Source organism: Streptopelia decaocto, assembly GCF_964273445.1.
Source record: "Streptopelia decaocto genome assembly, chromosome: 30".
Taxonomy (NCBI): Eukaryota; Metazoa; Chordata; class Aves; order Columbiformes; family Columbidae; genus Streptopelia; species Streptopelia decaocto.
The window spans coordinates 65,063-86,347 of NC_138685.1; the positions used below are offsets into that span (position 1 = coordinate 65,063).

At 47.9% G+C, this 21,285-nt stretch overlaps 2 protein-coding genes across 4 annotated transcripts in view; one reads left to right on the forward strand and one right to left on the reverse strand.

Moving 5' to 3' along the window:
• Window positions 1-239: 239 nt before the first annotated feature.
• ZC3H4 (zinc finger CCCH-type containing 4) lies at window positions 240-17,931 on the reverse strand. Of its 2 annotated transcripts, none has more exons than XM_082074001.1 (14): window positions 17,447-17,931; window positions 13,680-13,899; window positions 12,371-12,481; window positions 12,010-12,232; window positions 10,574-10,719; window positions 10,240-10,336; window positions 9,997-10,142; window positions 9,775-9,888; window positions 9,561-9,672; window positions 8,203-8,312; window positions 6,883-7,229; window positions 6,388-6,698; window positions 5,006-5,242; window positions 240-4,206 (listed from the first exon to the last, which is right to left on the reverse strand). In XM_082074001.1, the coding sequence occupies exons 1-14, from the start codon at window positions 17,593-17,595 to the stop codon at window positions 2,870-2,872; spliced, it is 3,660 nt and encodes a 1,219-aa protein (XP_081930127.1). In that variant the 5' UTR covers window positions 17,596-17,931; the 3' UTR covers window positions 240-2,869. The 2 variants fall into 2 exon arrangements, with proteins under 2 accessions (XP_081930127.1, XP_081930126.1); XM_082074000.1 differs by having other exon boundaries at window positions 10,240-10,339.
• Window positions 17,932-17,942: 11 nt separating this feature from the next.
• SAE1 (SUMO1 activating enzyme subunit 1) overlaps window positions 17,943-21,285 on the forward strand; it is a 12,809-nt gene continuing 9,466 nt past the window's right edge. Inside the window, exons 1-2 of one of the 2 annotated variants that reach the window (XM_082074005.1) lie at window positions 17,943-18,063; window positions 19,039-19,069. In XM_082074005.1, coding sequence (XP_081930131.1) covers window positions 17,958-18,063; window positions 19,039-19,069 — 137 coding nt within the window. In that variant the 5' untranslated portion in view covers window positions 17,943-17,957. Of the gene's footprint in view, window positions 18,064-18,842; window positions 18,886-19,038; window positions 19,070-21,285 lie in introns of those variants that run through there. The other variant, XM_082074007.1, reaches the window with a different exon arrangement.

A 21,285-nucleotide genomic window follows, 5' to 3' on the forward strand; every position in this document is an offset into this window, starting at 1 on the left:
ACCCCATAGGCGCCCCCAAACCCCTGAATTTTCCCCCCAAACGCCCCCCACATTCACCCCCAAACCCCCCAGATTCCCCCCCCCCACCCCAAACCCCCCAAATTCCCCTCAAAATCCCTCAGATTCGCCCCCAAAACGTCCCCAATTTTGGGGCAAAATCCGGTGATTTCCATCGACGACGTGGACTCGGAACCGATTATTTACACATTTATTACAATTTTGATCGAAACCTCCGGAAGGTGGAAAAATAAATCACCCCCCACCCCCCCCTTTGGCTTCGAAATGTTTCATTTTAAATCCTATAAAATAAAATAATAATAAATTTTTTTGGTTTTTCTTGTTTTTTACAAAAAGTGCCGTTTTTTACCCCGTTTTGGCCGCTCAAAAAACACCAAGAAGGGGGGAAAATAACTCATTTGGGAGCAAATTTTGGGGGGGAAACCCCTTAATAATTGGAAATAATTAAAACCCAGGTGGTTTAGCATTGAAAAAATCAAAATTTTGGGGAAATTTGATCAAAAATTGGGTTTTTTTGCCCCAAAAATGTGTCTAAATGAGCAAAAACGGCGCCAAGAGGTTCTAAGTGTTAAATTTTGAGGGAAAAAATCGGGTTTTTGGGGCATAAAGTTGAACATGAGGGGAAAATTTAATTGAAATTTGGAAATCTGGGGGTTTTTAATCAATTTTTGGTCAATTTTGAGGGGGTTCAAGGCGCCATTTTTCTCATAAATGGTCAAGAATTGGCCAAAAAAGTGGGATTTTAATTAGAAATAAAACAAAAATGCCCCCAAATTTGGGTTTGAAATGGGAAATTTGGGTTTGAAATGGAAAAATTTGGGTTTGAAACGGGAAATTTGGGGTTGAAACGGAAAAATTTGGGGTTGAAATGGAAAATTTGGGTTTGAAACGGGAAAATTTGGGGTTGAAACGGGAAATTTGGGTTTGAAATGGGAAAATTTGGGGTTGAAACGGGAAATTTGGGTTTGAAACGGGAAATTTGGGGTTGAAACGGGAAATTTGGGGTTGAAACGGAAAAATTTGGGGTTGAAACGGGAAATTTGGGTTTGAAACGGAAAAATTTGGGGTTGAAACGGGAAATTTGGGGTTGAAACGGGAAAATTTGGGGTTGAAACGGGAAAATTTGGGGTTGAAACGGGAAATTTGGGTTTGAAACGGGAAATTTGGGCTTGAAACGCAAAATTTGGGGTTGAAACGGGAAAATTTGGGCTTGAAACGGGAAATTTGGGTTTGAAACGGAAAATTTGGGCTTGAAACGGAAAATTTGGGTTTGAAACGGAAAATTTGGGGTTGAAACGGGAAAATTTGGGGTTGAAACGGGAAAATTTGGGTTTGAAACGGAAAATTTGGGGTTGAAACGGGAAATTTGGGGTTGAAACGGAAAAATTTGGGTTTGAAACGGGAAAATTTGGGGTTGAAACGGAAAAATTTGGGGTTGAAACGGGAAAATTTGGGGTTGAAACAGGAAATTTGGGTTTGAAACGGAAAAATTTGGGTTTGAAACGGGAAAATTTTAAGTGTTATTTTCCCCCCCATTTGGATGATTTTGATGGGTTTTTTGGGGTAAAAAACGCCAAAATAAGGAAAAAACGTCGTTCTCGCAGCGTGAAAATGGTGATTTTTAAAAACGCCGTTTGGGGAATTTTCATTTCGGGAACAAAAATTGGGATTTATTTACAAATTTACAGCAAAACGAGAATTAATTGAATGAAAACCCAAAATAATAACAAGAAATCAATCAAATTATCGTCACCGCGCTATTTTTTAATCAATCTTTGACTTTTTAGGGCTAATTTGGGGGTTTTAACGAATTTTCGGGGCGTTTCCCAGAAGTTTTACCATTTTTTGTCGTTTTTAACGCATATTTTTTATTTTTTTTCACAAATTTTGTCGTTTTTATGAATTTTTGTGATTTTTAACGAATTTTTTTTTGCTTTTTATGGATTTTTTAAAATAAATTTGTGCTTTTCATTAATTTTTTGGGTTGTTTTTACCGTATTTAACCAAATTTCAGGGTTTTTATAATTTTTGGTTTTTACCAAATTTTTCACTTTGAACCAATTTTTTCATTTTGAACCAAATTTTTCAATTTTAACCAAATTTTTCAATTTTAACCAAATTTTTCATTTTGAACCAAATTTTTCATTTTGAACCAAATTTTTCATTTTGAACCAAATTTTTCAATTTTAACCAAATTTTTCATTTTGAACCAAATTTTTCACTTTGAACCAAATTTTTCATTCTGAACCAAATTTTTCAATTTTAACCCAATTTTTCACTTTTAACCAATTTTTTCATTTTTAATGCTTTTTTGGTTGTTATTTTTATGGCTATTTTGGGGGTTTTACCAGATCCTGCTGGTTTTCAGCTATTTTGGGGTATTTTTACCATATATTCCCTCATTTTCACCCCATTTTTCTTCCTTTTCAACGTGTATTCCCCACATTTCCCCCTTTTTATTTTTGCCCGATATTCGTTCATTTTCACCCCATTTCTTTACATTTCTAACGTATATTTCCCACATTCCCCCATCTTTATTTTTACCGTATATCCCCTAATTTCCCCATTTTCCTTCCTTTTTAACGCCAATTTTCCACATTTATTTTTACCCAATATTCACTAATTTCCCCCCAATCTTTTTCCATTTTTAACACACATTTTGCCCTTCACCACATTTATTTTCCCCGTGTACATTCACTAATTTCCCCCACTTTATACCTTTTTAACGCCTATTTTTGGGTTAATTTCCACGCGGCTTTTCACCACATATTCCTCACGCCTTCCCGGCTCCATTTTCCGCCGTATTTTTGGGGCGTTTTCACCCCGATTCGCCCCCAAATTTCACCCCCCCCTATTGACAAAAGGGCGAAGCGGTGGGATCGAAGCCCTTGAAAACGTCCTTGAGCGAGGCCGCGTCCTCGTCCCGCGCGGGGCTGTTCCCGGCAAACGGGCTCCCCGCCCCCGTTTTGGCGCCGGGTTTCACCAACCCATAAACCGGCGGCACCGGGAGGTTGTGGACACCGGGTTGGGGGGCGCCCTCCGGCGCCGGGGCGCTCGCTTTGGGCCGCGGGCGGTTGTAACTATTGTACCTGTCCGTGGCGGATTCCGCGTTCTTATCCGCTTCGGGTTGCTCCAACGCCGAGCGCCGCGGGAAAAGCGGCTCCTTGGGTTTGGCGGCGCTTTTGGCGGAATCCGGTTTGGCGTTATCGGCGCCGGGTGAATCCGAAGGTTTAGACGCCGAATTGGGAGTCCTGGGGTCGTATAAACTGATGGCGCTCAAGACGCTGCTCTGCCCGCTGCTTTTACTCGTTAACAACCGCGGGTCGTAAGGTGCGATCGCCGGAGCCGATTCGCACGGAGCCGCCGTTTCGGTGGGTTTGGGGATGCGAGAAACGGCCGTTTCGGCCGATTTTTGCAAACGCGGATCCGAGGGGGGTTTGCGCGTCCGGGGGTCGCTGGGTTTGTCGCTCGAGCCGCCGGCGGCGTTGACGGTTTTTAAAATCCTGGAAAGGAGCTCGAAATCGGGGAGGCCCGATGAGGATCCGGAGTCGCCCGTCGGCGTCCCCGCTCTCTGCCTGGGGTCGCAAAGTCCGGCTTGGGGGCGGTTGAGCCGCGGATCGAGCGCCGGGGATTGTAGAGCGGGCGGAACGGGGATAAACTCCTGTTTGGGGATGGGGAGGGGTATTAAATCCTCCGGGCTCCAAAGAATCATGCGAGCGAAATTGGGTTTGTGGAGGACGACGTCTTTTTTGATGTGGCTGAATTGTTGGAGCTGCGAACGCGGATCGCGAAGGGAATGAGGCGGGAGAGGATCCAACGGGATGGGGAGGGGTTTGTCGCGTAGGATGCGCTCGCCGTCCTCTTCCTCGGCGAGCAAAGGGGGTTTCGGCGCCACCGAAACGGCGGGATGAGCGATTTCGGCTTTGGGGATGGAGGGGGGAACGTGGCGCGCCAAGCGAGGGTCGGTGGGGCCGGAATCGGCGCAGAGATCGGGGTTGCGGGAAAGACGGGGGTCGCGGAGCCGCGGGTCGGCGGGTCGGGCGGGTTTTTGGAGCCGGGGGTCGGTGACGCCGGACGGGGGGTCCGAGGGGGGGCGGCCGGAGCTTTGTTGGCGGAGGCTCTTGAGGATGGAGGTGACGCTGCTGCCGCCGTCGTCTTCGTCGCTCGAATACCAGTTGCCGGTGTCACCTGGAGGGAGAAAAAACACATGGAGAAATGGAAATTAACGACGGAACAATGATAAACCAGCCCTAAAACGCAGCCTTGAGCCCCTCGTGGCCCAAATACCCGCGATTTGGGCCCAAAACGGGGCCGTCGCGACACCCTTGCCCTCATTTTTCACAGAACGACTTGGTTGGAAAAGACCTCAGAGATCATTTTTTCACATTAAAGAGCAAAAAGACATAAAGCAGACAGCGATTTCCCCCCAATCTCTTTCAATTTCTGGGCTGGAAAAGACCTCAGAGATCATTTTTTCACGTTAAAGACCAAAAAGACATAAAGCAGACAGCGATTTCCCCCAGTCTCCTTCAATTTCTGGGTTGGAAAAGACCTCAGAGATCATTTTTTCACATTAAAGACCAAAAAGACATAAACCAGACACCGATTTCCCCCAATCTCCTTCAATTTCTGGGTTGGAAAAGACCTCAGAGATCATTTTTTCACATTAAAGACCAAAAAGAGATAAAGCAGACAGCGATTTCCCCCCAATCTCCTTCAATTTCTGGGCTGGAAAAGACCTCAGAGATCGTTTTTTCACCCTAAAAGACCAAAAAGACATAAAGCAGACGGCGATTTCCCCCCATCTCCTTCAATTTCTCGCCTCCAAATTCACCCGACGCTCTTTTAGGTTTGATTTCTTGTCTTCCAGCGCCACTTTTTCCCTAAAAATACGCTCGAAACGCTGCGTTTTTCGCTCTTTTTAACAACCGGGTGGGTCTAAATGGCAATTTTTGGGTGGGAAAAGGGTGTTTTTGGGGTCACTCGCCTTCCTCGGTGTCGCGGTCCTGCTTGGCGTCCAGGCGGCGGGCGCGCTCGTCGTCCTCGTGCTGCTTGTGCTGGATGCGCAGGAAGAGCGCGCGCTGCGCCGAGGGCAGGAAGTCGGGCAGCGCGGGCGGCGCGGCGGCCGCCCCGGGGGCCTCGCAAAGGGCCTCGCGGTCCAGGGGCGACTCGGAGAAGATGTCGGAGGGCGCAGGGGGGAGCTCCTCGTAGGGGCCGTAGTCGTCTGGGGGGGGTTAAGGAGAGATTAAAATAGGTAATAATAGTGGGGAAAGAGGTGAAAATGGGTTTCAGGAAAATTGGGGAAATTTTTGGAAATTTTGGAAAATTTGGAAATTTTGGAAAATTTGGAAAATTTTGGAAAATATGGAAAATTTTGGAAAATTTTCAAAAATTTTGAAAAATTTTGAAAAATTTTGAAAATGTTAGAAAATTTTGAAATTTTGGAAAATTTTGAAAATTTTGAAAATTTGGAAATTTAGAAAATTTGGAAATTTTTAAAATTTTTAAAATTTTTTTAAAATTTTTTAAAATTTTTGAACATTTTAGGAATTTTGAAAAACTTTGAAAAATTTGGAAAATTTGGAAAATTTGGAAAATTTTGGAAATTTTTGGAAAATTTGGAAAAATTTGGAAATTTTGGAATTTTTGGAAAATTTGAAAATTTTGGAAAATTTTGGAAAATTTTGGAAAATGTTGGAAAATTTGGAAATTTTGGAAATTTTGGAAATTTGGAAATTTTGGAAAATTTTGGAAATTTGGAAAATTTGGAAATTTTGAGATTTTGGAAAATTTGGAAATTTGGAAAATTTTGAAAAATTTGGAAATTTTGGAAAATTTGGAAATTTTGGAAATTTGGAAATTTTGGAAAATTTGGTAAATTTCTCGTGGGAATATTTGCAAAAAATAGCTGGAAATATTCAAAGATAAAACTTCACCGGTAAAATTTCAACAGTGAAGATTCCAAATAGATTATAAGGCAAAATTTCCCAAATATGCAAAGGTAAAATGACCAAAATATTCCAAATTATTTGAAATTTCTAAATATATTTAAGAAATATTTGAATCGCAGCAGAGGGGCAGGAGAACCTCTCTGGACCCAAGGTCTCCCATCCAAGTGCTGGACGGGGCCGACCCTGCTTAGCTTCCCAGATCAGCCATTCTCAGGGTGCTATGGGTGTATATACAAGGTCTCCCATCCAAGTGCTGAACGGGGCCGACCCTGCTTAGCTTCCCAGACCAGCCATTCTCAGGGTGCTATGCGTGTATGTATTATAGACATATAAATATATATATATATGTGAAGGGCAGGAGAACGTCTCTGATCTAATCCAAACGCTTCCAAAAGCCTGGAAAGGAAGGGGTTGGTACCTGGCTCTCCCATCATGCCGTGCTCCATGTCCAGCCCCTCGGGCTGCTGGTAGAAGTTGTCGTAGAAGCCCTGGGGGGGGGGTCCGGGCGGCATCATGGCCGGATGGGGGGAGTCGTCGGGGCCGTACGGCATCATGGGGGGGCCCATGGGGGGGCCGGGAGCCATTCCCGGGCCCATGGGCATGTCGGGGTGCATGTCGGGGTGCATATCGGGGTGCATGTCGGGGTGCATGTCGGGGTGCATGGGACCTGGCATTGATCCAGGGGGGCCCCCCGGCCCGGGGAACCTTGGGGGGGGTGGACCAGGGTGCCTGGAAGAGAGAAAATCAATAGAACGTTAAATTTAAATAAAGAAGAAAAGGAAAAAAATTAAATTTTACATGTGCTGGAGGAGCAGAAAAAGGATTTTGAGGTGCAGAAGCCTAAAAAAATGGAGGAAAAAAGGGGAAAAATGGGTCAATACAACTTATTAAGAGCCAAAAATATGGCACCCACCTGACGCCCAATTTTTCGGCCAACTGGCCGGTGGGTCGGACGACGATTTCGAACAACGAGGGGATTTTCTTGTACATGTCTTGTTGTTGTGGTGACAACGGCTCGTGCATCGGCGGCGGCATCTGCGGCCCCGGCGGCGGCATCGGCGGCGGGGGGACGGGGGGACCCCCCGGCATGGGGCGCCCCCCGTTTGGGGAGGTGGGCGCCGGGGGTCCCGGGGGGCGGGGGGGGGTGGGGAGCAGCCCCACGCCGGGAGGAGGTTTGGGAAGAGGGTTGATTCCTTGTTTTTTAAGCTCTTCCACTTCTTTTTCGTCCTCGGCGCCGGCTTCGGCGTCGTCTGCCAGCATCTGGGGGGGAAACGGATCGGATAAAGGCGCCAGAATCGCCTCGGGGGCAAAATGGCGGCAGAATCACCTCAGGGGCAAAATGGCACCAGAATCACCTCAGGGTCAAAATGGCGCCTGAATCACCTCAGGGTCAAAATGGCGCCAGAATCACCTCAGGGTCAAAATGGCGCCAGAATCACCTCAGGGGCAAAATGGCGCCAGAATCACCTCAGGACCCAAAATGGCGCCAGAATCACCTCATGGCCCAAAATGGTGACGTCACCTCAGGGTCAAAATGGCGCCAGAATCACCTCAGGACCCAAAATGGTGATGTCACCTCAGGGTCAAAATGGCGCCAGAATCACCTCAGGGTCAAAATGGCGCCTGAATCACCTCAGGGTCAAAATGGCGCCAGAATCACCTCAGGGACAAAATGGCGCCAGAATCACCTCAGGGACAAAATGGCGCCAGAATCACCTCAGGGGCAAAATGGCGCCAGAATCACCTCAGGACTCAAAATGGCGCCAGAATCACCTCAGGGACAAAATGGCGCCAGAATCACCTCAGGGGCAAAATGGTGCCAGAATCACCTCAGGGGCAAAATGGCGCCAGAATCACCTCAGGGACAAAATGGCGCCAGAATCACCTCAGGGGCAAAATGGCGCCAGAATCACCTCAGGACCCAAAATGGCGCCAGAATCACCTCATGGCCCAAAATGGTGACGTCACCTCAGGGTCAAAATGGCGCCAGAATCACCTCAGGACCCAAAATGGTGATGTCACCTCAGGGTCAAAATGGCGCCAGAATCACCTCAGGGTCAAAATGGCGCCAGAATCACCTCAGGGACAAAATGGCACCAGAATCACCTCAGGGTCAAAATGGCGCCAGAATCACCTCAGGGTCAAAGTGGCACCAGAATCACCTCAGGGTCAAAATGGCGCCAGAATCACCTCAGGGTCAAAATGGCGGCACTAAGGGCAAATCGCCCCGTACCTTGTCGAGAAGCTCCCGCGTCTCGTCGGTCAGCGGGTCGTGCGAGAACATGCAGTCGTCGCCATTGATGCAGTTGCCCGTGGTGTGGAACAGCTTGCACGGGAAATCCCGTTTATTTTGTTAAGGAAAAAAAACAGCCCAGAATTAATTAGTCTCAGTTTTTCCCCCAGCCAGAGAAGCTCTTGAGCTTTATACTTCCGTTATAATTTGAAATACGGCACTTAAAGCCTCAGATTTTAATGCTTACGACGCTAAAATCCAACTGTCGTGGCCAGAAACGCCACAAATCAATGGATCCAATTTCTTGCCATAACCAGAGCGGGTTCATAATTGGTTTATAATTCGAAATACGCCTCTTAACGTGGAATATTTTAATGAAAATTTAAGCCTGGCTTAAAAATTTAAGCCCGTCTTAATGAAAATTTAAGTCTGGCTTAAAAATGTAAGCCCGGCTTAACGAAAATGTAAGCCCGGCTTAATGAAAATTTAAGCCCAACTTAACAAAAATTTAAGCCCAGCTTAATGAAAACTTAAGCCCGGTTTAACGAAAAGTTAAGCCCAGCTTGACGAAAATGTAAGCCCGGCTTGACAAAAATTCAAGCCCGGCTTAACGAAAATTTAAGCCCGGCTTAATGAAAATTTAAGCCTGGCTTAAAAAGCCCAGCTTAATGAAAATTTAAGCCCAACTTAACAAAAACTTAAGCCCAGCTTAATGAAAATTTAAGCCCAGCTTAGCGAAAATTTAAGCCTGGCTTAAAAAGCCCAGCTTAACAAAAATTTAAGCCTGGCTTTAAAAGCCCAGGTTAATGAAAATTTAAGCCCAGCTTAACAAAAACTTAAGCCTGGCTTAAAAATTTAAGCCTGGCTTAATGAAAATTTAAGCCCACCTTAATGAACATTTAAGTGGGGTTTAACGAAAATTTAAGCCCAGCTTGACAAAAATGTAAGCCCGGCTTGACAAAAATGTAAGCCCGGCTTGACAAAAATCTAAGCCTGGCTTAAAAATTTAAGCCCGGCTTAACAAAAATTTAAATCTGGCTTAAAAATTTAAGCCCGGCTTAATGAAAATTTAAGCCTGTCTTAACAAAAATTTAAGTCTGGCTTTAAAAGCCCAGGTTAATGAAAATTTAAGCCCAGCTTAACAAAAACTTAAGCCTGGCTTAAAAATGTAAGCCTGGCTTAACGAAAATTTAAGCCCAACTTAAAAATCTAAGCCTGGTTTAACGAAAATTTAAGCCCAGCTTGACAAAAATGTAAGCCTGGCTTGACAAAAATTTAAGCCTGGCTTAAAAATTTAAGCCCGGCTTAAGGAAAATTGAAGCCCGGCTTAAGGAAAACGATCAAACCCCAAAGGATATCGTGCATGTAGGGGCAGTTTTCCGCCCTGGCGCAGTAGCCGGTGATGTAGAATTTGCAGAGTTCCCGTTTCTTGGGTAATTCGATGTCGTGGCTGAAATTGCAGTGGTCGCCCTGGGGAGAAACGAGACGATAAACCCAGGTTAAAACCCAGATCTGACTCTTCCGTGCGCACAGGAAGTGATTTCTAGAAATACGTGTGAATTTTTCCCTTACCCAAGTGCATCTTCCTTCCACAAAATATTTGCAGATGACTTTTCCTTTCTTGTCCGACTGCTGGTGGGGTTTGTCGTGGTCGTTGCGCCGGTAATTTCCGCCCCCTCCGCCCTCCTGGCCGCAGCGCGTTAGAGAACAAAAAATTAGGAATAATATTGAGGGAATTTCTGGGTAAAACGTGACTTTTCTTTCACTCCTGCCTTAAATAAAACTCCAACTTACGCCCATGTCGTCGTCATAATAATCGTCATCATCGTTCATCCCGCCTCCTTTGCCCATCCCGCTCCGGTTCCCACCTCTGCCGCGGCCTCTGCCCATCCCTTTATTTCCTCGGCCTCGGGGGCCGCGGCCACGGCCGCGATTTAAACCTAAAAATACAGATTAATTTATTAATATTATTATTATTAATTTATTATTATTATTCATTTATTAATTCTCCTCCTTATTTCTGCTCCTCCCGCTCACCCCGTCCGCGGTTTTCCTTGCTCCGCCGATATTGGTTCAGCTCTTTGGAATAATCGTCGTAGTCGTCGTCGCCGACGGGCTCCTCGTTATCGCAGTACTGCTAACGAGACAAATCGGCGCTTTTAACGATGGGGGGAACGAAATGAAATTAAACAGTATCCTAAAAATGAAGTCACAGCGACGGCGTTATAACTGTAATAATTGATATTGCTCGCTTATGGCTTTAACGGTTACTATTATCCTAAATAATAATGAAAGCGCAATTAAATAATAATAAAATTGAACTTAAAATAAATAGGATTGTAAAAATCAAGAGGGTTTTGTCGGGACTTACTTCCATCTCCTCGTCATACATTTCCTCCTCTTCCTCGGGGCGATCGCTTCGGCTTCGGCCCCGATTGCCTCGGCCCATCCCTCGGCCGCCCCTCATCCCGCCTCGGCCACCGCGGCCTCGGTACCCGCGGCCTCGGCCACGGCCACCTTGGGGGAAAAATTGGAGAAAATGGTAAAAATTAAGAGTTAAGATGCTGCTTTAGAATGTGAAATTATCCACAGGGGGGTGAACTTTGCCCCTGGGGTGGAAAACAGGGAAAACCACCCAAGGTCTCCCATCCAAGTGCTGAGCGGGCCTGACCCTGCTTAGCTTCCCACATCAGCCATTCTCAGGGTGTTATAGCTGTATATATTATATGTATATATGATCCCCAAGTATATTTTGATAGTATCCGAACTAAACCCTGTTTCAAGGGCAGAGTAGAGGGGCAGGAGAACCTCTCTGACCTACTGACCACCCCCTTCTAACCCCCCCAGGTCCCATTGGCTTCCTGGCCACAAGGTCTCCCATCCAAGTGCTGAGCGGGGCCGACCCTGCTTAGCTTCCCAGATCAGCCATTCTCAGGGTGCTATGGGTGGATATATTATATATATATATATATATATGATCCCCAAGTATATCCTGATAGTATCCGAACTAAACCCTTTCTCAAGGGCAGAGTAGAGGGGCAGCAGAACCTCTCCGACCTACTGACCATCCCCTTCTAATCCCCGCCCAGGTCCCATTGGCTTCCTGGCCACAAGGTCTCCCATCCAAGTGCTGAACGGGCCCGACCCTGCTTAGCTTCCCAGACCAGCCATTCTTAGGGTGCCATGACTGTATGTATTATAGAGATATAAATATATATATATATATACATGTGAGGGGCAGGAGAACCTCTCTGACCTATTGCCCACCCCTTTCTAATCCCCCCCAGGTCCCATTGGCTTCCTGGCCACAAGGTCTCCCATCCAAGTCCTGACCAGACCCGACCCTGCTTAGCTTCCCACATCAGCCATTCTCAGGGTACTATGGCTGCATCTATTACATATATATATATATATGATCCCCAAGTATATTCTGATAGTATCCGAACTAAACCCTCTTTTCAAAGGCAGAGTAGAGGGGCAGAAGAACCTCTCTGACCTACTGACCATCCCCTTCTAATCCCCCCCAGGTCCCATTGGCTTCCTGGCCACACCATAGACTCTCAACTCCTCATCCACGTCTGGACAACACTCCATACATTGTAGTTGCTCGCTGACGTATAGAGCGACTCCAGCACCACGCATGGCTGGCCTGTCTTTCCCGAAAAGGACGTAGCCATCCGTGACCACATTCCAGCCATGTGTGCTGTCCCACGTCTCCATAATTGCCACCAGGTCATATTTTCCTGCCCTAACACAGGTTTGTAACCCCTCCTGCTTATTCCCCGCGATGCCAAACTTCAGCCGTACCCCGTCCGCGGTGAGAACCTTCCTTGGCTCTCCGATACTGATTTAACTCTTTGGCGAAATCGTCGTAATCTTCTTTTCCCATATCTTCCTCCTCCTCCCCCTCGTAGGGCACGTACTCCTCGTTCTCGTAATCCTCGTAGGCGCCGTAATTCTTGTTTTCCGCTTTGGAGTAGCTCTTCTTTTGCACCGGAGCGGCGTGAGAGGACGGGTATTGCTGGTGGGACTGGGGGCAAAGGGAGAGCTCAGCGAGGGGTTTACAGGGCGAGACGAAGAGCGCGATGTTTCAAAATGCCAAATTTCAAATCATTATTAAACATTTCAAACCACTAAACGCCAAGGGGGCGGAGGTTTGGACACTCACGGAGGAGTACGGGGGGCTGTACTCGCGGTATTTCCGATGGCTCTTTTCTCCGGGGCTGAAGTCGGAGTCGTCGCTGTAATCGGAGAAATCGTCGCTGGAAGACGCGTGACGCTGCCGGGAGAGCACACGGGTCAGCTTTTGGGTGTTACTGCACAGAATCCCAGGGTGTCAGGTCCCTTTCCCCTCTGCTGCTCTCCGATAGGTCACCCCAACTTATAGCAGAACCTGGGGTTGGACCCTCCCAGGGGTGCAGGTGAGGCTGAGCGCTCTAGAGTTCCCCATGTCCTCCTTCCTGCCCTTTTTGGACACTGGAGCGACTTAAAAATCTAAGCCTGGCTTAATGAAAATTTAAGCCCGGCGTAACGAAAATTTAAGCCTGGCTTAAAAAGCCCAGCTTAATGAAAATTTAAGCCCAGCTTAACAAAAACGTAAGCCTGGTTTAAAAATTTAAGCCCGGCTTAACGAAAATTTAAGCCCAGTTTAACGCAAATTTAAGCCCAGCTTGACGAAAATGTAAGCCCGGCTTGACAAAAATTTAAGCCCGGCTTAACGAAAATTTAAGCCCGGCTTAACAAAAATTTAAGTCTGGCTTAAAAATTTACACCCGGCTTAACAAAAATTTAAGCCTGGCTTAAAAAGCCCAGCTTAATGAAAATTTAAGCCCAGCTTAACAAAAACTTAAGCCTGGCTTAAGGAAAATTTAAGCCCGGTTTGACAAAAAATTTAAGCCCAACTTAAAAATCTAAGCCTGGCTTAATGAAAATTTAAGCCTGGCTTAGTGAAAATTTAAGCCCGGCTTAACAAAAACTTAAGCCTGGCTTAAAAAAAACTTAAGCCTGGCTTAAAAATCTAAGCCCGGCTTGATGAAAATTTAAGCCAAACTTAACAAAAATTTAAGCCCAGCTTAATGAAAATTTAAGCCTGGTTTAACGCAAATTTAAGCCCAGCTTGATGAAAATGTAAGGCCGGCTTGACAAAAACTTAAGCCGGGCTTAAATTTTTAATGAAAACTTAAGCCCAACTTAAAAATCTAAGACTGGCTTAAAGAAAATTTAAGCCTGGCTTAGCGAAAATTTAAGCCTGGCTTAGCGAAAATTTAAGCCCAGCTTAAGGAAAGTTTAAGCCTGGCTTAAAAAGCCCAGCTTAATGAAAATTTAAGCCCAGCTTAACAAAAACTTAAGCCTGGCTTAAGGAAAATTTAAGCCTGGCTTAGTGAAAATTTAAGCCCGGCTTAATGAAAAGTTAAACCTGTCTTAAAAATGTAAGCCCGGCTTAATTATCCTAATGAACGCATGGACTCCCCCCTCACCTTGTGCTTGGATTTGCGCTTCTTCTTGGCCCTCCTCTTCTCCTTCTCGCGCTCCTTGCGCCGCTTGCGCTTGAGCCGCCGGTGGCTCTTCTCGTCGTCCGACTCGCTGGGGTGCTTGTCGCCCTTGTCCCTGCGCGCCCGCGCCCGAGCCCGCGGCGGCTCCTGCGCCTCGTCCCCCCCGTCGTCCTCCAGCTCGCCCTCCTCCAGCTCCCCATCCTCCCTGCAACGGGAAAACATACATTGAGTTCCACGTATTATTGAGCAAATGCAAATTTTAACGGCGAAAATTGGCGGAAATGGAAATTTTAAAGGTGAAAACGGGTGGAAATTCAAATTTTCAAGGTGAAAATGGGTGGAAATCAAAATGTTAAAGGTTTAGATGTTTAAATTCAAAGTTAACGGCGAAAATGGGTGGGAACTGAAATTTTAAAGGTCAGGTGACAACTGAAATTTTAAAGGGGGGAATTGGTTGAAATGTAAATGTTAAAGGTTTAGAGGTTGAAATTCAAATTTTAAAGGTGGAAATTGGTTGAAATTGAAATTTTAAAGGTGTAAATTGGTGCAAAGCCAAATTTTAAAGGTAAAAATCGGTGGAAATTCAAATTTTAAAGGTGAAAATTGGTGCAAAACCAAATTTTAAAGCTGAAAATCGGTGGAAATTCAAATTTTAAAGGTGTAGAGGTTGAAATGCAAATTTTAAAGGCAAAAATTGGTGGAGATTCAAATTTTAAAGGTGAAAATCGGTAGAAATCAAAATTTGAAAGGTTTAGAGGTTGAAATGCAAATTCTAAAAGTGAAAATTGGTGGAAATAAAAATTTGAAAGGCAAAAGTTGGTGGAAATTCAAATGTTAAAGGTTTAGAGGTTGAAATTCAAATTTTAAAGGTGAAAATCGGTCAAAATCCAAATTTTAAAGATTTAGAGGTTGAAATTCAAATTTTAAAGGTGAAAATTGGTGGAAATTGAGATTTTAAAGGTGAAAATTGGTGGAAATCAAAATTTTAAGGGCAAAAATTGGTGGAAATCCAAATTTTGAAGGTGAAAATTGGTGGAAATTTAAATTTTAAACGTTTAGAGGTTGAAATTCAAATTTTAATGGTGAAAATTGGTGGAAATCGAAACTTTAAAGGTTTACAGGTTGAAAATTAAATTTTAAAGGTGAAAATTGGTGGAAATTCAAATTTTAAATGTGAAAATTGGTGGAAATCAGATTTTTAAAGGTGAAGAGGTAGAAATTCAAATTTTAATGGTGAAAATTGGTGGAAATCAAAATTTTAAAGGTGAAAATTGGTGGAAATTCAGATTTTAAAGGTGAAAATTGGCAGAAATTCAAATTTTAAAGGTTTAGAGGTTGAAATTCAAATTTTAGAGGCAAAAATTGGTGCAAATCCCAAATTTAAATGAGAAAAATGAGAATTATTTCCCCCCCAAAGCCCTCAGTGGTTGGGGAGGACGTACGCGACTCGTTAACGCTTTAATTAGCGATAATTAAGTCGCGATTACGGGGGAAAAGGATCAAAAAGATGTAAAAAATCCAAATTTTGGGTCAAATTCTGGGTCAAAATAACTATTATGGGATTGAAAACCAACCTATAGGGCGGGATATTGTGCTGATTTTAAGTGGATTTTGGGGGTTTTAGGGCATTTTTTGCCCGTTTATTATTATTATGATAATAAATTTGCTTTATTAATTGATAAAAGCTTTCGAAAGAGGTCGAATTACCCCAATTTTTAAGCATTGTTTGGAGTAACCGCCTCAATTCCTGCTGCGGGGCTGTGGGGTTTGCGTTAGGCCGGCCTAACAAAGCCGAGCTCAACTCAAAGAGCCTCGGCCCAACACATATTTAGTAAAACAACAGCATAAAGTCACTAATTTAACACATTATAGGGGAAAATTGACGCGACAAGGCCCCACTTTCTGAATTAAAACCATTTTCAAGTGGATTTTTGATGGAAAAAGGGGGAAAAAGACCCAAATGTGATGATTTTGCGGCAAATTTAAGCCGCACGTTTAAGTCACGTCACAAACAGTGAGCAAAATAAAAGGCATCAAAAGCATCACTGGATGTTATTTGATGTGAATTCAATTAGATCATTAACAAAAAGGCTTCTAATTACCTATAACAAGTGTTATTTTACAGTTTAAAGGGATGTTTAGACCTTTTTTTTGCCCTTTTTTTAGGGATTAAAGAGGGAAAAAGCAACAGTTTCACACAATGGTGTTGACGTGCTTATAGGAAACATCATTATTATTATTTTTCCACCTCAGAATAATGTAAAACGGGTGAAAAAAGGGGGAAAATGTGTGGATTTGTGGTAAAAAACTCACCAAATATTCAAACTAATTGGATGGGGGGGTGGGGGCGAAACACCTTCCATGGCAACGGGGGGAAAAATGTGTGAGATTTGAGGAAAACGGTGCTTTTTTGCCACCTTTTTGTCTCTTTTTTACACACTTTGGATTTAACGAAACTGTTTAAACTTGGTTTTTTTTGGTGTTTTTTTCCGGGCAGATTCCGGTTTGCCCGTCACCGACGAGTTTGTGGCTTAAAAGCTGCTCCTAATGTGGGTTCACATGGGTTTTTTGGGGCGGATTCAACCTGGAAACGTCACAAGACATTGGGGAGTAAATCGTGTGCTTTTGCAACACTTATTTTGGGTGTTTTTTAAACATTTTGTGCGGTTTTTACACAATTCAAACGAGCTCAGTGGTGGGAAAGTGGGGGGGGAAGGCAGGAAAAGGACTAATTTAATTAGTTAATAAAACAACTTACTTACCAACCCAACCCTGCAAACAAAAACCTCCTTAGAGACAAAGCCTCTAATGCATAAAAGCAGCTCCACACCTGCTCTCCCTCTTATATTTCATATATTTCAACAAATATACACTCTAAACCTGTTTATTTCTGGTTTCTGATGGGCTGATTTAAACCAGAGGAAGGAATTAAGCTCAAGTTGTTCAAAGGAAAGGGGGGGGAAAGTGCTTTATATACATTTCATGAGAGAAAAGGGGGTTTTTATATATATATATATATATATTAAACTTTGTTATATCACTTTATGAGCTTTTCCCTAAGGGGGGGACAATATTTCACCCCAAATCCCCTCCTACGCTCCCTCTTTTCACCCCCAAATTAGCCATAATTTTGCAAGCAGGAAAACAAAAAGGGGGACGTTAATGAGGCCAAGACAACCTCATTAATGACCTCATTAAGGAACCCTCATAAAAATAAGCAACTAAGAGTCCCCCCCCGCCCTTAAGACACCCCAAAAGCAACTAAGAGCCCCCAAAAGCAACTAAGAGCCACCCAAACGCTAAAACCCCGTAAAATAACTAAGCCCCCCCCCCCCCCAATAACTAAAAGCCCCCCCTGGCCTCTCCCAAAGCTTTTTCCTGTCAGAATTCCCCTCATTATCCCCTCCCCCCCCCCCCCCCGCCATGACACTGCGCTGCCCTCAGGCTTCTCCCTCCTCTAAACAGGGACCCCCCCCCAAAATCCCCCTTTGTTCCTGCCTATAACCTCCTTCTCCTCACCCCCCCCCCCCTCAGGGCCCGCTTGCCCCCCCCTCCCCCCCAAAGCCCGGCTTAACACCCCTTTCCCGCCTTAAGCCTGCGCCCTGCCCCCCCCATCCCCTCAGCGACCCCCCCCCCCCCTCCCCTCACCGCGTCCCCCCCCCCCCCTCCTCCTCCCCTCCTCCCCAAACCTGGGACAGACAGACAAACAGACAGACAGAGAAGGTGCTCTCGGGAAGAGGCGGTTACTGGACCTTTCGTCCGGGCCGTGGTGGTGTTGGAGCGGCGGCCGGGGGAGGCTGCAGCTGCCGCTGTCGTGGTAGGACGGAGATGGGGGGGTGGAGTGCGGGCTTGGGGGGGAAGAGGCGGCGGCTGGGGGGACACTCGGGCTCTCCACGGCCATGGGCAAAAGGGGGAAGGGGCGAATAGGGTGAGGGGGGGGGCACAGTCACTGTACAAGCGCGGGGGGGGGTCGGTTCGGCACAGGCCCCGGCTTATCCGCCCGCCCGCTCCGCGCTCCACGGGCAGGCACACAAAATGGCGCCCGTCGGCACGCAGCCGCGCCGAGGCAGCGCCCCGCACGGAGAGGCGGAAAAAGCCGAGCGGTGGCGGAAATAGCCGAACGGGGGGCGGGAAAAGCCGAGCGGTGGCGGAAATAGCCGAACGGGGGGCGGGAAAAGCCGAGCGGTGGCGGAAAAAGCCGAGCGACGCCGGGGGAAGCCGAACGGTGGTCGGGAAAAGCCGAGCGGTGCCGGGAGGTGCCGAATGGTGTCGGGAAAAGCCGAGCGCTGTGGGGAAAAGGCGAATGGTGACGGAAAAAGCCGAGGGGTGGCGGAAATAGCCGAGCGACGCCGGGGGAAGCCGAACGGGGGTCGGAAAAAGCCGAGCGGTGGCGGAAAAAGCCGAGCGACGCCGGGGTGTTAGTAACAGAAGCAGTTTTACAAAATGTTCCTGAAAGGATGAATCAGTTTTGTAAACTGTCCCTGAGAGGATGTTCAAGCGTATCGTGTTCGAGTACACTCCTTTCTTAACAACCTAGCTTTTATGTTAGCCTAAATACGTATAGAGTGAGGACACTGCACATGATCAAAATAGTTCCAAGATGTAGCAATTGATGTTGTAATCAATATTGAGTAACCGTTACGTATCTTAATGAATATATGAATATGTATGTGAATGGACTGTGTAAATACTGTGTAACTTAAACTGACCAGCGAAGCCGCTTTGGGTGCGAACCCCTGGTTTCCCAGTGATGAAATAAAGCACCGCATAGAACTGCGCCCGTGGTTATGTGTCCTGATTGCTAACAGGGGGAAGCCGAACGGCGGTCGGGAAAAGCCGAGCGGTGGCGGAAAAAGCCGAGCGACGCCGGGGGAAGCCGAACGGGGGTCGGAAAAAGCCGAGCGGTGGCGGAAAAAGCCGAGCGACGCCGGGGGAAGCCGAACGGTGGTCGGGAAAAGCCGAGCGGTGGCGGAAAAAGCCGAGCGACACCGGGGGAAGCCGAACGGGGGTCGGGAAAAGCCGAGCGGTGGCGGAAAAAGCCGAGCGACGCCGGGGGAAGCCGAACGGGGGTCGGGAAAAGCCGAGCGGTGGCGGAAAAAGCCGAGCGACGCCGGGGGAAGCCGAACGGTGGTCGGGAAAAGCCGAGCGGTGGCGGAAAAAGCCGAGCGACGCCGGGGGAAGCCGAACGGTGGTCGGGAAAAGCCGAGGGGTGCCGGGAGGAGCCGAATGGTGTCGGGAAAAGCCGAGCGCTGTGGGGAAAAGGCGAATGGTGACGGAAAAAGCCGAGCGTGCTCCTTCGCCTCCTCGGCGAAAGGCGGCGGAAATTGCCGAAGGTGAACGGGAGGTGGCGGTAACGCCCGAAGAGTGCCGAGGAGGTGAGGGGAGGACGAGTCCATTTCAGCGGGAGGGAGAGGGGGGGGGGAGTTGTGCAACTGAGCGCGAATGGGGAGGTCCCCAGACCGAGCTATGCGGCTGTAACCCCCTCTGTGGCGATGAAACGGCTGGAAAACCCACTCGAGATGGTTCTCCCGTGGGGTCGCGGGGGTTTCCGTGACGAGATGTGAATCCCCCCCCCCCGCGGTGATGTAGAGTGGTGCGCGCCTGCCTTTGCGCGGGCCGCCAGGGGGCGCTGCCGTCATCCCGCCCCCCCCTCGGGCCCCTGAGGCGGCTGAAGCGGCGGTTCGGGATGGTGGAGAAAGACGAGGGCGGCCCCGGCGGCATCAGCGAGGAGGAGGCGGCACAATATGACCGGCAGATCCGCCTGTGGGGGCTGGAGGCCCAGAAGCGGTCAGTGAGACTTGTTGTGGCGGCGATAGAAGCCGGAGAACGGGACCCTAGAGGGGCTTGTGGGGGCCATAGAGCCTTGGAGGGGCCTCTGGGGGCCCTGTGAGGCAGAGTTGGGCCTTGGAGAAGCTTTTGGGGGACCCTAGAGGGGGTCGAGGGGTGATTCTGTGGGACCAGTGGCCTGTGGAGGCCCTATAGGGGCTTGGGGGAGCCCTATAGGGGCTTGGGGAGCCCTATAGGGGCTTGGGGGGTCCTATAGGTGCTTGTGAGGGCCCTATGGGAGCTTGGGGGGGCCCTATAGGGGCTTGGGGGGGCCCTATAGGGGCTTGGGGGGCCATATAGGGGCTTGGGGGGTCCTATGGGGGCTTGGGGGGTCCTATAGGGGCTTGGGGGGTCCTATAGGTGCTTGTGAGGGCCCTATAGGAGTTGGGATGGCCCTATAGGGGCTTGGGGGGGCCCTATAGGGGCTTGGGGGGCCCTATAGGGGCTTGTGAGGGCCCTATGGGGGCTTGGGGGGTCCTATAGGGGCTTGTGAGGGCCCTATAGGGGCTTGGGGGGTCCTATAGGTGCTTGTGAGGGCCCTATAGGAGTTGGGGTGGCCCTATAGGGGCTTGGGGGGGCCCTATAGGGGCTTGGGGGTCCTATAGGGGCTTGTGAGCACCCTGTAGGAGCTTGGGGGGGGCTATAGGGGCTTGTGAGGGCCCTATAGGAGTTGGAGGGGCCCTATAGGGGCTTGTGAGGGCCCTATAGGAGTTGGAGGGGCCCTATAGGGGCTTGTGAGGGCCCTATAGGAGTTGGAGGGGCTCTATAGGGGCTTGTGAGAGCCCTATAGGAGCTGGAGGGGCTCTATAGGGGCTTGTGAGAGCCCTATAGGAGTTGCAGGGGCTCTATAGGGGCTTGTGAGAGCCCTATAGGAGTTGGAGGGGCTCTATAGGGGCTTGTGAGGGCCCTATAGGAGCTTGGGGGGTCCTATAGGTGCTTGTGAGGGCCCTATAGGAGTTGCGGTGGTCCTATAGGTGCTTGTGAGGGCCCTATAGGAGTTGCGGTGGTCCTATAGGTGCTTGTGAGCACCCTATAGGAGCTTGGGGGGGGCCTATAGGGGCTTGTGAGGGCCCTATAGGAGTTGGGGTGGTCCTATAGATGCTTGTGAGGGCCCTATAGGAGTTGGGGTGGTCCTATAGGGGCTTGTGAGGGCCCTATAAGAGCTTGGAGGGGGCCTATAGGGGCTTGGGGGGTCCTATAGGTGCTTGTGAGGGCCCTATAGGAGTTGGGGGGGACCTATAGGTGCTTGTGAGGGCCCTATAGGAGCTTGGAGGGGGCCTATAGGAGCTTGGGGGGGGGCTATAGGGGCTTGTGAGGGCCCTATAGGACTTGGAGGGGCTCTATAGGGGCTTGTGAGAGCCCTATAGGAGTTGGAGGGGCCCTATAGGGGCTTGTGAGGGCTCTATGGGGGTTTGGGGGGGCCCTATAGAGGCTTGGGGGAGCCTATAGGGACTCATTAGGACCTTATAGGTTTGTATAGGAGCTTGTGGCAGGTCCTATAGCGGCCTGGGGGGGGGTCCCCTGCAATGTGTAGGGAGCTTTCTAATGTAAGGGAGCCCTATAGAAGCTTGGGGGGGGCGGGTATAGGAGCTTATGGAGGCTCCTATAGGAGCTTATGGAGGGTCCTATAGGAACATGAAGTTTTTGTCGTCCAAGGTGAGTTTTTTAGTGTCCAAGCTGAATATTTTGGCAGCCGGGTGAGCGTTTCGAGCTCCCAGTTGTTTGTTTCATTGCCCACCCGAGCGTTTCCCTTTATTTTCCCTAT